Source organism: Schistocerca piceifrons, chromosome 6, assembly GCF_021461385.2.
Source record: "Schistocerca piceifrons isolate TAMUIC-IGC-003096 chromosome 6, iqSchPice1.1, whole genome shotgun sequence".
In the NCBI taxonomy this organism is placed as follows: domain Eukaryota; kingdom Metazoa; phylum Arthropoda; class Insecta; order Orthoptera; family Acrididae; genus Schistocerca; species Schistocerca piceifrons.
This window is the reverse complement of record NC_060143.1, coordinates 142,749,148-142,766,646: the sequence shown is the minus strand read 5'-3', so window position 1 is coordinate 142,766,646 and position 17,499 is coordinate 142,749,148. Positions and strand designations below refer to the sequence as shown.

Here is a 17,499-nt window from a genome sequence, read left to right as displayed (position 1 = left end):
CTGCCTCTCCACCATATATTGGGAAAAGCCATATCAAAAGTGAAACGTGTAATTCCAGCATCACCCAGAAAACAAAAATTTGTTATTAGAAGGTTGTATGATGCAGAAGTAGAAAGAATCTCTAAACAAAAAGTATGTGATGAAACAATAAGTGCGGTGAGCAAATTCTATGAAAGGGATAACATTAGCAGGCCCCTGGATGCAAAGACGTTGTGACGTAAAAGATGAGAAAGGTAAGAGTAAGTTGCAAGTACAACACTGTGTTTTCTTTGAAAGAAGCCCATGCAATGTTTTATGAAAAAAATGGCAAAGTGATTGGTATAAGTAAATTTGCAGAATTAAGATCCAAACATGTCATGCTTGCCAATAAAATTCCACACAACATGTGTATCTGCTGATTTCACGAGAATTTCATCTGTGCTATTAACTCTCTTCATAGCGTAGTACCTCTAATACCTAAGTAACACCAGTAACTGGCCAGAATTTTTTCTATGTGCAGAGCCTACAGCCAATTGTTGGTTGTGAAAGTGCGTGAAATGTAAAGATTTATTGGCAGTTAAACTTCTTGGTTTATGTACTGGTGTACAAGAGTACAGCGTAAATGGTATGTGTGGCAGGAAAGTGATGGCAGAATTTTGAAAGTAGAGGAAGAAGGTACATTACAGAATCTTATTGATCATATTCTTACCATGGGACCTAAATTTTTAGAGCACTGCTACTTTAAGAGGGAACATTCAAAGATAAGTGATAAGGAATCACTGCCTTCTGCGATGCTAACTGCCATGATGCAAATTGATTATTCTGAAAATTTTGCATGTGTAAATCAAGATGAAATACGAAGCGCACGCTGGGAGCAGAATCAAATTAGTATTTTTGCTGCCATGATTTGGCATTCAAGTAATTCTCACCCCTATGTGTTGGTATCTGATAATTTGCAACTTCTCATGGGAAGGGACCAGTGGATGGAATTGGTGGGGCTGTCAAATGCCAAGTTTGGTCTCGTGTAAAAAGCAGGAAATGTGTTATAAACAAAGCAACAGATTTTATCAAAGCATTGTTGAATTCTTCTTCTAATCTCTCGGGCTTAATCAAGAACTGCAAGCCTTTCTTGAATATTTATAAAATTCGTCACTTGGAACTCTATAATAATGGAGCTAAAGGACACACCACTTCAGCAGTGCAGAGGAAAACACTAACAGAACAGAAAACTCACTAGATATACAAGTAGATGACTGGGTGGTGGTAAAATATGACAATTCATATTTTCCTGGTAATGTTACTAAAATTGAAAATGATGAGTTTAAAGTTGATGTTATGATGAAAGATAGGAAGTTCTGGAAGTGGCCCGAAATTAAAGATGAGATATACTACACTAAAGACAAGCTTGTCAGAAGTGAACACTCCAAGTGTTGTAAATTCCCATGGTTATTTCAAATTTGACTGATCTGTGACAATGTAACAAGAGTTACCTGTTCATTATGTTTTAATATTTATTTTATTAGAGATTAAATGTTTGGAACTTTGTTAAAATACTTGTAAGATCTTCTGATATTGTGTGTAAAACTTACAATAAATGTTCACATAAAACAGAGCAGACTTTTGTATTTTATTTATCATATGCAAAAGCCATTTCTTGGAAATGTAACGTGAGTTACCAAGAATAATTATAAGATTTGGTTTTATAAGTCCAGTAATGTAACAATTATTGTGATATAGGTTTATTGAGCATTCTGTATGAATTATGCTTTGAGGTATAAAAATATTGAATAGAAACATTTCCTTCTGTTAATTGTCCAAAACTCATAACATAAACATCACTTTGTAATGTGAGTTACCATGGAATGACCCATATATACATTTTGATACACTATATGCACTGTCTTAAGGTAAGAAAGATTTAATTTGGATAATACTTGATCACAAATGGTAACCAATTGGCTTCTTTGTTGACTGGGTTCTTTTACTACGTAACAGCCCACCTGAACTACTACTAGGTTTCTTAGAGAATTGGAGGACATCATCTTGTTCTCTCTTCACCAACAAATGAAATTAAGGCGAACTCAGGCAGAGCCAACATATTTAGACAAGTTTAATACAAAAAGAGGAGTGGCAAGTACCCCAGATATTCCCTGTAAATGTTGTTTCACCTCAACAATCTCCACTGAAGTGCAGCAGTCCTTGAGGCTGGGATTTTTTCCAATGAGGTTGCCACTGCCCTTATGATCTGGGCAATTTATACAAGACACACATTTCATCTGACACAATGTTCCACCACAGCACTGAAGTGGCAGTTACCAAAGCATGCTCAGAGCTTATGGTTGGTTACAGCGGACTGATGCTACACATTAGTCAGTGGCTCATAAACCTCAACAAGCTTCAATTATGTACTCAATTGGCTGAGTTCCCTGAGGTATGTGCCATTTGGTTCAACGGCATGTGGCTAATGAAATACCACATATCTAGTGCACATTACTCTAATAGAACAGTCATATCAGATAAGTTCACATTTTTCTTTGAACATAAGCAGTGTAACTCTGAATTCATCGAAGTGCAGTGTAAACCACAGACGTGAGCAAGTGTGCCGGGACTTACCCCAGTTCACTGCTAGTAGCGCAAAACACCTTAATGTGTCCACATAAAGCGCACAAATATTGCACCATAATTAAGTATAAAATTAAAAGTCAAAATTTTATATTCAAACTTTGTCAACATATATTTTATTGTAACAACGTTTTAAATATGAAGTCTTAATGTAATTAAACTAATAGTTTCCATAAAAATAGAGTTTTAAGAAAAAAAATAAGTGGCACTAAATAATAAAGCTAGAAAGTAAGAATTTGGTCAGAATGTGCCCAAGGAGCTCGTAGATAACTGGTGGAAGTTTCAAAGCAAAGAAATAAAAAAATTACAATCGGAATCCACATTTATAAGAAAAATTAAGGACACTAAATATTGAACATAGAAACGTAAAAATTTGTTTTATGCTTCAGTTCACCTAAAAATAATAACTAAGAGACAACATCAAGGTATCCCTTATAATTTTTGAGTAATTTAACGAAAACCAAATTTGTAACTAAAATATGCCCATTTTAATAGATTAAATACCTGTAATATTAATGAGGGAAAATTTTGGTTACAGCACATGATAAAACCTACTAAATAATAGAGCTATACCAAATTTTAGAACCGTAGTAGTAATTACATCCGATATAAGTTCTAGTAAAGGTATGGTTCAGAGGTAACGAACTACCGTTAGTTCCACTATAAAAAGTCTAGAAGGCAAAGTTTTTATTCAACGGAGCTGACACTTTTTCTGTGCTTTCAAACAACTTACCTAAATACATATAAAAATTAAGAAGATTCTAAATTAATTCTTAACTTTGTTATTAAAGATTATGTGTCCAAGAAAGGAGCCATTCAGAGGCTGCTGCCATATGCATAAGGCAGTAGATAACAGATGTTCCCTCCGCCGTCCACTGAGGCACATATATAAATACAGCCCAAGAGGCAGGTTCACTTCACACTCAGCCACTGTAAGATACACATCTGTTAAATGTCGGATCGCGCTCTGCCTCTGATGATGTCAGAGACAAACTGTGACAAAACGCATATTTTCTGTAATGATGGATTGTGAACTCACGAGGGCTGTACACCCTCATCGATTGCTTAGATTTCACTAAAGTAACTGTTGGTGTGCCATCTGTGATAATTACAAATCCATGTGGCAAGTTGAGAATATTATTTCCACTTTTGTGGGGAGCATTTAGTTTGAACATTTATTTGAGGATTAGTAGTCAGGGCGAAGGACTATTTGGTAGGAACGCACTGTAGAGGTCGCCTCTGAACTGAGAATAGTGCTGTTTAAGATAAAAAGATTTACTGTCAATTGAACGCAGTGACTTTCAAATTGTTGTGCATGAGATACTTTACTCAATATACGTATGAACTAGAACTTTATTCCTTCATTTATAATCATAGTCCTGATCCTGCTAAGTAGAAGGAGAATAAAAACATTTCTTTCATTGGGCTGGACCACAATGTGGCCGTGCAGACTGGAAACTAAGGCCAGCGTGTTCTCCAACGCTTTCTGGCTGACCACAAAAATAGTTGCCAGGCTCACGTGAGAAAGACGGCGTACTATACATCTATGCCATCATAACTTTACCTGCCGCCCCACAGTGTGGCCTTACCTTGCATGAGCTTGTGAGTTTTTACTGCAGAATACTTCTCTGGTAATTTTAACAGTCTACAGATCCACTCTAGGAAACTTTCAGCTATTTATGAGAAATCCATATGCATTATTGAACTATCTGTCAGACAAGAAGAAACAGTTAGTAGTTTGTGGAGGTTTCAGTGTAGATTTCCTAAGATACAGATAGGAAAAATTAGCCAGGAGGATTATTTGGGTGTTTCAAACTAATTTCAGAAGTCAGTTGTTTCAGTTGCCTGAGACTACAGGTGTGTGTGTGTGTGTGTGTGTGTGTGTGTGTGTGTGTGTGTGTGTGTGTGTGTGTCTAGCTGGCCAAAAGCTTTATTTATTTGTGACAGTCTTTTCATTGTGCCTATCTGCGACTCAGCATCGGCAACTTTCCTTTTCATAATATTGTTACATTCCATCCTGGATTTTCCACTGTTTAATTTCAGTAGTCGGTTTTCCAACTCATGAACAGCAAAATACGAGGGCACTGATTGACAACTTTTTTATAAACAGCGCTCAGGCTGAAACAATTAATGTGTACCAAATTGCTAATAGAGTATCTGATCAAGATACACAATTGATGGAAATAATCAGTATGGCACCTTACAACCCCGAGGTAGGTTCATAAAAAGCAGTGGGGCTTATTAATGAGAACAGGGTTTTAAGATTAAGCTGAGAGGGGTGGTATAGAATGAAATATATGTAGAAAGAGATGCTAATGTTAAATTCAATTTATTCCATTGTAAATTTCTGACAATATTTGAAACTTGCCTTGCTAAAAAGTCATCCAAAAGATCCATTTAAAAAAATTAAGCTATGGATAACTAAGGTAATTAAAATCTCATGTAAGAGGAAAATTTATATAAAGGTCAGAGTAAGTCAAATTCGACATTACTTGTATACTACAAGAAATACTGTAGTATTTTAAGGAAAGTCATTAAAATATCCAGAAGTATGCATGTACTGACAGAAATAAATAATGCATATTAGATTAGTACTTGTTCCATAGATCATGAATACGACACTTCGTAATGATGTGGAACGTGTCAGGTTAATAAAAGGTGTCTATACAAGATATTACATTACACAAAAAATTATTTTGTGGGAGGTTGGGAAATTACCCACTTACTATATCCAAAAATTCATCTAATGAGTAGAAGGAGTTGCCATTAAGAGATTCTTTTAATTTCCTTTTAAATGCTATATGGCTATCTGTCAGACTTTTGAAGCTATTAGGTAAATGACCAAAGACTTTTGTGGCAGCATAATATACCCCCTTCTGAGCCAAAGTTAGATTTAACCTTGAGTAGTGAAGATCATCCTTTCTCCTAGTGTTGTAGCCATGTACACTGCGATTTTTTTAATTCGTTCGGATTGTTAATAACAAATTTCATAAGTGAATATATATATTGTGATGCTACAGTGAAGATTTCTAGCTCTTTAAATAAGTGTCTGCAGGATGGTCTTGGATGAGCTCCAGCGATTATTCTGATTACACGCTTTTGTGGAATGAACACTCTTTTACTCAATGATGAGTTACCCCAGAATATGATGCCATGCCATACGAAAGCAGAGAATTAAAATAGGCATGGTAAGCTAATTTACTCAGATGTATATCGCCAAAATTTGCAATGACCCTAATAGCATAAGTAGCTGAACTCAAACGTTTCAGCAGCTCCTCAGTGTGTTTTTTCCAGTTCAACCCCTCATCAATGCATACACCTAGAAATTTTGAATATCTTACCTTAGCTACCGATTTCTGAACGAAGTCTATATTTATGAATGGTGTCATTCCCTTTACTGTGTGGAATTGTATATACTGTGTCTTGTCAAAGTTTAATGAGAGCCCATTTGCAGAGAACCACTTAATGATTTTCTGAAAAACATCTTTTACAATTTCACCAGTTAATTCTTGTCTATTGGATGTGATAGCTATACTTGTATCATTGGCAAAAAGTACCAGCTTTGCATCTTCGTGAATACAGAATGGCAAGTCATTAATATATATTAAGAACAGCAGAGGACACAAGACCAAACCTTGCGGCACCCCATTCTTGATTGTTCCCCAGTTTGATAAGATTAAAACTATATGGGGGACTGTGAAACAGGAGACACAGCGCCAGTCACCGTACGAGATTCCACAACAATTAAACTAAATAAAAATAATATGACCGAAAATTTACAAGTTGCAAGTACTTTTAACAATCACTTTCTAAATGTAGCAGCAAATTTATGATTGAATAGTTCAGTAGAAGAAGCAAAAGAATAAATTAAAATTGTCATTCCACGAAACTTTAAGCAACTAAAGAAGCGCCAACATATTTGACTGAAATTAAAACAATTATAAAAATTCTACAAAACAAAAGCCTCTTGTGACTCTGACTGAATTTCAAACAATTCTGAAATGACGTTCCAATAAATAATGTCCTTCGTGATACATGCAATGCATCGTGGTACAAAGAATTTTTCCAGGCAGGTTAAAATTTGGAATTATTAAGCCACTTAATAAGCGAGGTGACAAGACAGACTTAAACAATTATTGCCAACATTCCTTAGTGACATCTTTTTACAAAATATTCAAAAAAGTAATGTATTCAAGAGTAGTCACACACTTGAATGGAAACAATTTATTTAGCGTACCACAGTTTGGTTTCTGGAAGGGCTGCTCGACTGAATATGTTATTTATACATTTAACCATCGAAACGTACAATATTAACATATCACCAGTTGGTATTTTTTGTGTCCTCCACGAAGCCTTCGACTGTGTATATCACGATACTATCTTAGAAAAACACATGTTTTATGGAACCGATGGCTCTATACACAGCTGGTACGAATCATACTTGACTGACTAAATGCGAAAGTTTGTGTTGAATAATTCAGACAATATCAGAAAAATACAAAATTTTTGTGATTGGGGTAAAAATCACAAAGGGGTTCCCGCGAAGCTCAATTTTGGGTCCACCCCTATTCCTTACATATTTGAATGATCTCACATTTAACATTCAACAAGCAAAATTGTTACTTTTTGCAGATGATACAAGTGTTATAATAAATCCCATTAGAAAGAAAAAAAAACATTCCGTTCTGTACAACAAAGAGTGTCATACCAACAACTGAATTGGTCGGAGCTGAAAGGCATTAAGTCCATTTCACAACTTTTCAGGAGAAGGAAAAAACTGTATAGATGTATCTAAGCCAAATAAATATTGATTATAGCTCCTATTATCTATAAAATAATTTCTTAGAATGTAATTTTTGTTAGTGAAAATACGATTTGAACGTTTAATCCACATTTATTTTTGTTTTTCCAAAAATGGAGTTGACGCTTTTCAGTCCTGAGGTTACAAGTAAATTCACGACCTGTATTGATTAATAAATTTAATATGGTATATTAATCACATGTGTTTATTGAATACATATTTATGGACAAGTTGGATGTTAATTACAAAATTTATTATTACTATGACTGAATATAATTTAAATTCATGAAGCAACACACACACACACACACACACACACAGCACAGAGGACTTATTAGGGACTGAAAGATTCACTCATAGAGTACCCATCGTTGGCCATTTTATAATGTTCTTGTAAAATTCCCTCACGTCCTGAGGAACATATTTCACTAACTTTCCAATGTCCTGTATATTTTTGAAGTTTATGGGAACTTTGTCCTAGTATACATTTTCAGAACGCATGGTAAGATAGCACAGTGACCTTTACTTTCCCAGAAGGAATCTGAGTGTAACAGGAGAGTGGATGTAAACAGACACTTCGACCTCTCCAATCTTGTTGTTGCAGTACTTGAATTGCTTGAATTTTAAGGGAGACAATGCCTGCTTCTTATCTATTGGGAATCCTTCAGTTTCCCTTGATGTAACAATCTTCTTAAAGTAGGGCAGCCATCATTTATCAAAGTCAATTATTTCATTTTACTCTGCAACATGAACTTCCACACTTTTTCTGCTGTGTGCTATTAATTCAACATATTCTTTTGGTATATAAACTCTATCACAATTTTTTCTTTTCTTTTTGAATACCCCAAAATTTGGGTATGGTAGGTATGAATGACCATGTTCTAATTGACTCAAATCTACCAACTGTAATCAGCCGTATACACATTCTCACCATTGTGTGATTTCGGTTTTGTCCAATACAGCCATCTGAGAACAAGCAGAGGTGCTAGATTGTGTCTGGAATGTAGTTTTTATTGTTGTGATATAGAAAAGTGCACAGTTCATTCACACCTTTTCTTCCATCACCCTCATGATAAAGATATACCACAGTGCTGTCATCTTTTAAATTGTGGATATTAAACACATTTACTCATAGCTGCTGCATATAAAATACTTCTTGCACAGGAATTTCTGGTAAGGGCAAATTCTGCATATAGTCAAAGGCAATGGCACCTATTTCTTCATTTTGAAGACACTGAGGCTTGGCTTCTTTCAGGAACTCTAAAAACTTTCGACTTCTTCAAAGATGAATCTCCAAATCTGCCTTGGCAGCAAGTTTTGAAGCTTCACAGGAATGGGGACGTTTTAGTTTCACATTAAGCTACTCACAAAGAAAATAAACATCTATCTGTGGTCTGCCGAACTCCTAATCTTAATTTTCGAAAATACTGATTGTAGAAGTCATATTTCACAGCTGCGTCTGGACACGCGGTACAGTATATCTGATACATCGTTTTCACACAGAGTCACAAATCTAAGTACTGAATTTTCTTTCCAGCATAATGTGGGGACTTCAGAGGAAAAAGACTGTATTTTTCATCTATTGTTTTCAGGATACTTTCAGAAATTCTATTTCCTTTCGCTTTCTTCCCACGTTTATCTAGTGGCAGTTTCCCATTTATTAACATGGGAGTTACAGAGAAAATCCACTTCATTTCAATGGAGTGGAAATTGCGAACTGCTTTTTGACACACTTGCACACTACACGAGTAACACATTACAAAATACTGAAAACCGGAACAATGCTTATTTCTTCCATCACTGTCTAGTTTCTGAGGTTTACGCCACTTTACATCATAAGCTTCAATAAGGCCCATTAGGTACAAATCTTTAGCATCTTTGTTTGGGAGGTCATGAAATTTCGAAAGGATATCAATTTTCACACCGTCAGCAATTCTCTCAAAACAACCTCTCCGTCACCCACAATCAATATGACTGTTTAACAATCTGTCATTTACTCAATTCTTCAATTCTTCTACGATAGAAATTGGAAAAGAATACAGGATTCACCAGAATAGCTACTTCAGATCAGTAAAAGATAGAGTGGAAATAAAGCTTATTATTGTCAATATTGATGTAGCAGAAGTTTGTACTGGCCTGCAATCCTCTCCTGTTTTCTTTTTTGTAACGGTTTTCCACTGTAGTTAATATAAGCTATACCTTTGGTAATGGCTTGTTTTCTAAAGTTTTTCTTATGAATGGAATCATGTCTCTTTCTTTTGGGCGACATAGCATAAGACTGACTTCGGCATGACAACAAACAACTGAATGAATATGAAATGACACGGGAAGATTTGCATGGGAGGCAGCACTTAACAGCACTGTCTACATATCCAAAGCCACGGATTAACTTAATGTTTTTCAGTGCCATTTGAAGTGTCTTGTCCAAGTAATTCACTATGTTCAACAAAACAAAATATGCATGTTTACACTTAATGCCTTTCAGCTCTGACTGATTCAATTGATGTAGCACATGAGCTTCAGCTAATAAGAAGGGTAGAACGCTCCAAATTTTTTGGTTCACATATTAATGAAAACTTGAACTGGAAGAAGTATATTACTGAGCTTCTCAAACAATTATGTTCAAGCACTTTTGATCTTTATATAACTGCTTATGCTCTGGGCATACTTTGCGTATTTCCATTCAATAATGAAATATGGTATAATTTTCTGGGGTAACTCACCACTTAGAACAAAAGCACTGATTGCACAAATGTGAGCAGAAAAATAACATAGTGGTGTCACCCATGGATGTCATGTTGGTGCCTCTTCAAGAAGTTAGGCATACGTATTTTCACTAATGAAATTAGTCATAAATAATCCACAACCATTTGAAAAGAACAGCAATGTACATACCTACAACACTAGAGGAACAATGATGTTTATTACCCATTATTAACGCTGTCAGCGGCTCAGAGAGGAGTTCAATATGCAGCCATAAAATTTTTGAATCATTTGCCCAATAACATAAAATATCTGGCAGGCGGCAAAACAAGCTTTAAATCTAATTTAAAGTCATTTCTCCTGGAAAGTTGCTCCTATTCCCATCAGTGAATTTCTACTTAAAAACTGGTAGCCAGAAAAAAAAAAAAAAAGAGAGAACAAAGAGAAAACCTTGTTTTTAAGTGTAGTGGGACAAGTAGAAATGAAATGATAATGTGTTCATTAATGTTAGCAGAAATCATGAATACAAATGAAAACTCATTTGACATCATGTCAATAAAAGAATTGTTTAAATTGTCTATGCTGCAGTTAACTAACGAACTTTGTATTTCCCCTTATCTTTCCACTGAGGTACTGGGACTTCTGATAAGTTGTTTGAGGGGTTTACTGGTTTCCTTATGTACATTTCACTTCAATGTTAATGTTACCCACGCTTTGATCACCAGACACCACTCAAAAACGGAGCAGTATATTCTCAAGATATTTAACACTCTAATGTGGCAGTTCTGTTTCTGTCATCCAGTTCTCTGCTACTGGGGACAATCTTGTGACTGTTTTCAAATTCTGCCTGAATGAATAAGCTTGTTTTCTCAAGTAAACATTTGTTTGCAACCTTTGTTGTAAATAGAAAATGAAGTGCACTTTTACACATGCACTTGCAGGTATGAATGTCTGTATGGATCCAAACTACTAAAAGCTATGTAGAGGAATTGTCTGATATATCAGCCCAGCCACTGATGCAACTTACAAGATGAATGTGGGACGTACCTTGGTAATGTATAGGACCCAAATACAGTAAAATTCATCTTGTAACCATGATCTGCTGGTTTTTTCCCCCTCTAATAGGAAATGCATGTCTTCCTAAATGTTCACACAAATGGGTGGCACTGAAACTGTGCTAACACTTTCATGTTCTGGTTGGTGGCATTTCCAACATGTGTGTCCCTTTGCAGATTTGGCTGTGTTGCCATAGTTCTTTCAATAATGCACGAAGACAGGACTACGATTATTAAATCTTTGCAAGAGAGAACAATGTTTTTGGAATTCATTATGTTATTCAGTTTTAGTATGGAATTCACTGCTTTCTGTTTCCATGATTTAACAAATTCCTTTATTTAACTTTGTGGCAACATGGGCCTTCCTACTGTCCTAGTCCTCCATTAACCTACAGGATTGAATCTGTCTATGTCATATGTCTGTGAATCATGCAAACTTTGTTCTGGGTGTATTTCAAATGTTAGTGTATTGTATTTTCTGAAGTAGAGGTTTAAACTATTGGGTCTTTTTTTTACTGTGGAAGGCAAAAGACACTCCTGTAGTGAATGCATTCATGATAAATTAGTATATGCTTCTTAGCATGAGAATGGCATTCAATTAGATCAGTTACCAAAAGCAACTTGTCCTATCCTGGACAGTATGGAATGCCCATATGAATTTTGGTAATCTTTTTGATATTATGAGGGTAAATCCAATATAAATGAGTTTTTTTATTTGATTTTACAAGATAACCAAGTATACAACACACTTCAACACAATCTCATGATCATTTAAAACTGTAGTTAGCCCAGCACATTATCATCATGTTGCCATCACTATAAAAAGAGTGGGACCAGGTCACCAGCAAATTGTGCATGAAGTCTCCTATGGTTGTCTCATTTTCACACCTATTCCTTCCTAATGTGTATGAGCAATCCAATGTGATGAAAATCGCAGAATAATAGTTTGGGTCTTTAAGGAGGGTGAGTCAGTGGTGCCGGCCTCATTTTGTCCAATTTCTGATGAGTCAGAGCTGTAGTATAGGGGTTATCATATTAGTTGATCACATTATTTTCTGCAATAGGCAACTCACTTAGCAGTACACAGTAAGATGCTGCACTGATGGTATGGCATTCATGCAAAACAAATTCAACATGTAAAATGCCACACCGATTTTTTTTTAAAAAAAAACAACACACCACAGTTACACACACTTTACAACTGTCAACCAAGTCTTGGCTTTCCTGGGGGGGGGGGGGGGGGGGGGTGCCTAATCTTCCCTTTGTCACTCTGCTATCTCGTTTTGGCTCAAATGTGTAATGGCACACTCAAGCTTCACCACAGGTCACTATGTGACGAAAAAATGCAGCCCCTTCAGCTGAAAATTATGCTGAGAGTCATTCACTAACCTGCAGGCATTTCAAGGATTGGATTGGATTGTTTGGGGGAGGAGACCAGACAGTGAGGTCATCGGTCTCAACGGTTTAGGGAAGGAAGCCGGCCGTGCCCTTTCAAATGAACCATCCCGGCATTTGCCTGGAGCGATTTAGGGAAATCACGGAAAACCTAAATCAGGATGGCCGGACGCGGGATTGAACCGTCATCCTCCCGAATGCAGGCATTTCAACTTCTGCTCTTTAGTCAAATGTTAAGGCATCCACTAGTAACAAACTTCACATGGCCTAGTTCTTCTGTGATGATGACCGATAGCTCCCATAACTTAATCCGACCTAGAAGTAATTCTGGATAGTGTCAAACACTGCTCACCTTCAAAGTGATCACAAATTATGATTATGTTTTTGTCCATAATGCCTGTACACAGGCAACAATCACGGCTTCCATTTTCAACATTTATGGCCTTCCTCAAACTCCTTATGCCAATTAAACACCAAGACATTCATTATGTGATTTGTCAATCTACTGTGCTCCAAATCTGCCTGCCTAACACTTTCATGAGCACAGAGCACTGGTTGTTGAGCCATTGTGAACAGTGGTAATGTCTGGGCCTGCAGTGGCTAAATGCACGTCATCCCCACTCCCGACATCAGCATACTGTGTAAAAGTCACTGCCCTCCATCTTCACACACACAAACCATACAGTCTTGTCTATACACTGAAGTGTAAAAGAACTGGTACAGGCATGCATAATCAAATACAGAGTTATGTAAAGAGGCAGAATATGGCACCACAGTAGGCAACACCTATATAAGACAACAAATGTCCAGCACAGTTGTTACATTGGTTACTGTTGCTACAAAGGCAGGTTATCATGATTTAAATGAGTCTGAACAAGGTGTTATAGTCGGCGCACGAGCAATGGTACACAGCATCTTCGAGGTATCGATGAAGTGGGGATTTTCCCATACGACCATTTCAGAGTATTCCGTGAATGTAAGGAATCCAGTACAACAACAAATCTCCAATATCGCTGCGGTCAGAAAAAGATCCTACAAGAACAGGACCAATCTCATGAATCCATGGACCCTGCATGTCAGCAGGGGATTGTTCAAGCTGGTGGAAGCTCTGCAATGGTGTGGGGCAGGTGCAGCTGGAGTGGTATGGGACCAAGGTACATCTAGATATGACTGACCGGTGGCACGAAAGTAAGCATCGTGTCTAATCGCAAGCATCCATTCATGTCCATTGTGCATTCTGAAAGACTTGGGCAATTCCTGCAGGACAATGCAACACTCAAGATGTCCATAATTGCTACAGAGTCACTCCAGGAACACTCTTCTGGGTTTAAATACTTCCATTGGCCACCAAACTCCCCAGACATGAACATCATTGAGCATATCTGGGATGCCTTGCAATGTGCTATTCAGAAGAGATCTCCATCCCTTTGTACCCTTAGGGATTTATGGAGAGCCCTGCAAGATTCAGTGTCAGTTCCCTCCAGCACTACTTCAGACTTAGTCAAGTCCATGCCACTTTGTGTTGTGGCACTTCTGTATGCTTGTGGGGGGCCTACATGATATTGGGCAGGTGTGCCAGTTTCTTTGGCTCTTCAGTGTATATGATTCATCTTCATAGACTAAAATGCTCTTTCTTCAGCCTGATGTCTCCACCTTCAATGTATTCAGGGAGAACTGGTGAGCCAATGGCTAATACTGAACTACTCTTTTTCTCAAAATCACCATAGACTCTTATAATTTATATTTTAATATTAGGCACCCTACTCACATTCCTTCTATAGATCTGCTGTACATGTATAGCTAATTGTTTTGCATTTTGTAATACCTTTGCTATATTTACAACTAGTGAATTTGGCAATGCTTCACAATTGCTACATATGTATTGGAATTGGATATATGTTATCTCCTCTTCCCCCTTCCTCTGTCCTCCTCCCTATCTCTCTCTGAAATTATATTCACAGGTTAAGGTATGTAAGAGTGGCCACCCAGTGAGACCAACAGTGAACAACAGGTCTTCTCTGAATCTGAAAGTTAAAGCTTGAATACATAAGAAAATCAAAGCAGCATGACCCTAAGAAGGCAGAAAGAGATGTCATTTTTTACAACAAAAAATTCTGTCAGTCACAACAAGTAGTAGCAGTAAAATAACAACCCAAAGGATGGTTTGAGCAGAAGAGTGTTTACTAGGCATGAACCACTGAAAGTGGTGTGCCCATGCCTTCTTCAACCCTTGAACTGACTTCTGTCAGTCAATTATAACGGGACCTACAGTTCAATGTGGACTCTGTACCTTGGCGCAACTCTGCATTTTTCATATTAATAAATCATTGGCAAAGGAAAATGACAAAGGAACTCTAAAAAAATCCAATGACCGATCAGCACTCAAACCTAGAATCACTGGGCTGGTAGTCTGACATTTACCCATTGAATCACATTGCATTGTCTACAAGTGGTAATAACAACAAATATATAGAAGTATGCAGCCAGGTCAGTCACAAAAGGAATGACCATTAGATCATTAATCAGCAGAATGGCGTCTTTTACAAGGTATGATAAACACTGGAAAATACAAAGACAAGCTGCACATTTTGTCACAGATTTACCAAGAGCATTATTGACATGTTCATCACACTCCAAAGGTACACACTACAAGAGATGTCCGACACATCACACAGAGATTTACTGTTAATATCTTGAGTGTGTGCATTCCACAAAGAACTAGGCATTGTATTACTTCCTCCCATATACATCTCACAAAATTGCCAGAAACTGGAGTTCATACAGACATTTACCAAAAATCATTATTCCCACACACCATTCTTGAATGAAACAACAAAGATAAGAAATTATAGTGGTACATGAAATACTCTTTGATACACCCCATAAGGAGGATCATTTTCATCACTTGGTGTCAAGTCAGTTGTACATATTTCACACAAATTCAACACAGAAAAATAATCAAAATTTTTTGCTCCAAGATGTTAAATGAAGTTTTACAGAAATGCTTACCTAAGTAGTGGAGCTAACTGTAGAAGCAGCATTATTATCCTCACCACCCATTTCCACAGTGGTGGTTTAGGCAATGATGGTTCATCCACATCATTTATGTACCTGAAAGGAATTAACAGATGTCTCAAGTTTGCAATACTTTTGAGACTGAGCCTAGAATAGGGTGTAAGCATGGACAAGAAAAAAAAATCCTATATTTTCCCAGTTTTCCTGGTTAAAAATACATTTTTCCTGGGTGAAAATATACTATACCCTTGGTGAAAGTACCTTTTTTCCGTGTTAAGTGACAATATACTTTCCCTCAGAACTGTAAACTTATAAATCCCTTGAATGGTGAAGGTTTTATACACTGGCACCGAACTTCTTAGCACTTTAGGAAACGAAACCCAGCAAAAAGCTACGTATTTGAAATAATTTTTGATGCACAACAACATTTTCGCTGTATATTTTTTGCATTACAAAATTATAAATAGGAATTCCACGAAATACAGCAGCAGGAATTCCACCAAATACAGCACAGTAGCCTCTGCAGCACTGAAATTGAGGTTCAATGCACTTTTGTCAACCAATCATGGCTCATGTCACGTGATCTTGCTAGCCAACGACAGCAGATATTCAGAGCATAGGACACATGACGTAGTCAGCCAACAGCAATACCATTTTAAAGCAGCAGCGCCAACACACAAATACACAAAGTTATTGGTTTAAATTAATACGCATACAGCACAGCCACAAGGAAAGCTAAGCTTTCACATATAATATTGGTCGTCAAAAATTTTTTGCTGCCCCCCCCCCCCCCCCCCCAAGATGTGATTAGGCACGGTCCTATGAACACGACCCCCCCCCTGCCTCCCCGAAGATGTGATTAGGCACGGTCCTATGAACACAACTGAAATTGATTGCAGCCGCTGAATGTTTCTGACAAGCACAATTGGGGGGGGAGGGACCAAACTGCTAGGCCATCGGTCCATTGTTCTGAATAAAACAATGCCACAAGGGTGAGACTAAAACAAGCGAGACTGACAACACAAAACGGAGAGAAAGGAAAAACCACAAGAGCGACGGAAAGGCAATAAACACTTAAATGGACAAAAGGGGAGAAGAAAACCACAGAAATGCACGAAACAGGTAGAAGAGATTAAAATGACAAAACAGATTACCATGGCTGGCTGACCATGAGAATAAAAAGGAGAAGCCAGCCACTCTGCAACACATTAAAACCTCCACCCTAAAAGCACTTGGGTGGAGGACACAGAGGGACAAAGGACATGTGCTAAAACTTAGATCAAATGATAAAACCCACCCTCACGAATAAAACGCAAAACTAAATCAGCCAATGAGGTGTTGTCAGATAAAATTAGTGGCAATGAGTCCAGTAACTGAAGATTTTGTTGCAGGGCAGTCAAAGTGGGACAGTGCACCAGAATATGGAACACTGTCAACCAGGCGCCACATTGACATTGAGGTGGGTCTTCATGGTGCAGGAGGTAGCCGTGGGTCGCTCAAGCGTGGCCAATGCAGAGGCGGCAGAGAACCACACAATCTCTGCATGAGGCCTGCATGGAGGACTGCCACATATTCATAGTCTCCTTAATGGCATGCAGTTTGTTGTGCATACCAAGACTATCCCATTCCGTCTCCCAGAGCCGAAAAACCTGACGGCGTAAAAACGAACGCAGGTCAGTTATTAGAATACCGATCTCCATAAGCAGTTTCCGTGTAGCCTGTCTTGCCAGCCTGTCACCAAGTTCATTGCCTGGGATTCCAATGTGTCCTGGGGTCCAGGTCCACACAAACACCACTGAACGATCGGACTGTTCCAGGGCATAGATCTGACTACTGGATGGTCGCTACCAAAGGGTGACAAGGGTAGCACTGGTCAATAGCTTGTAGGCTGTACACAGAAGAAACACAGAAAGAACGACTCCCGAGGTC

The 17,499-nt window shown here is 37.6% G+C and overlaps 1 protein-coding gene across 1 annotated transcript in view; it reads right to left on the bottom strand.

Moving 5' to 3' along the window:
* Positions 1 to 17,499, bottom strand: part of LOC124802548 (XK-related protein 4-like) — a 74,519-nt gene that overhangs the window by 41,428 nt on the left and 15,592 nt on the right. The window contains exon 2 of the mRNA XM_047263412.1: positions 15,565 to 15,666. Within this exon, the coding sequence (XP_047119368.1) occupies positions 15,565 to 15,666 (102 nt within the window). The remainder of the gene's footprint in view (positions 1 to 15,564; positions 15,667 to 17,499) is intronic.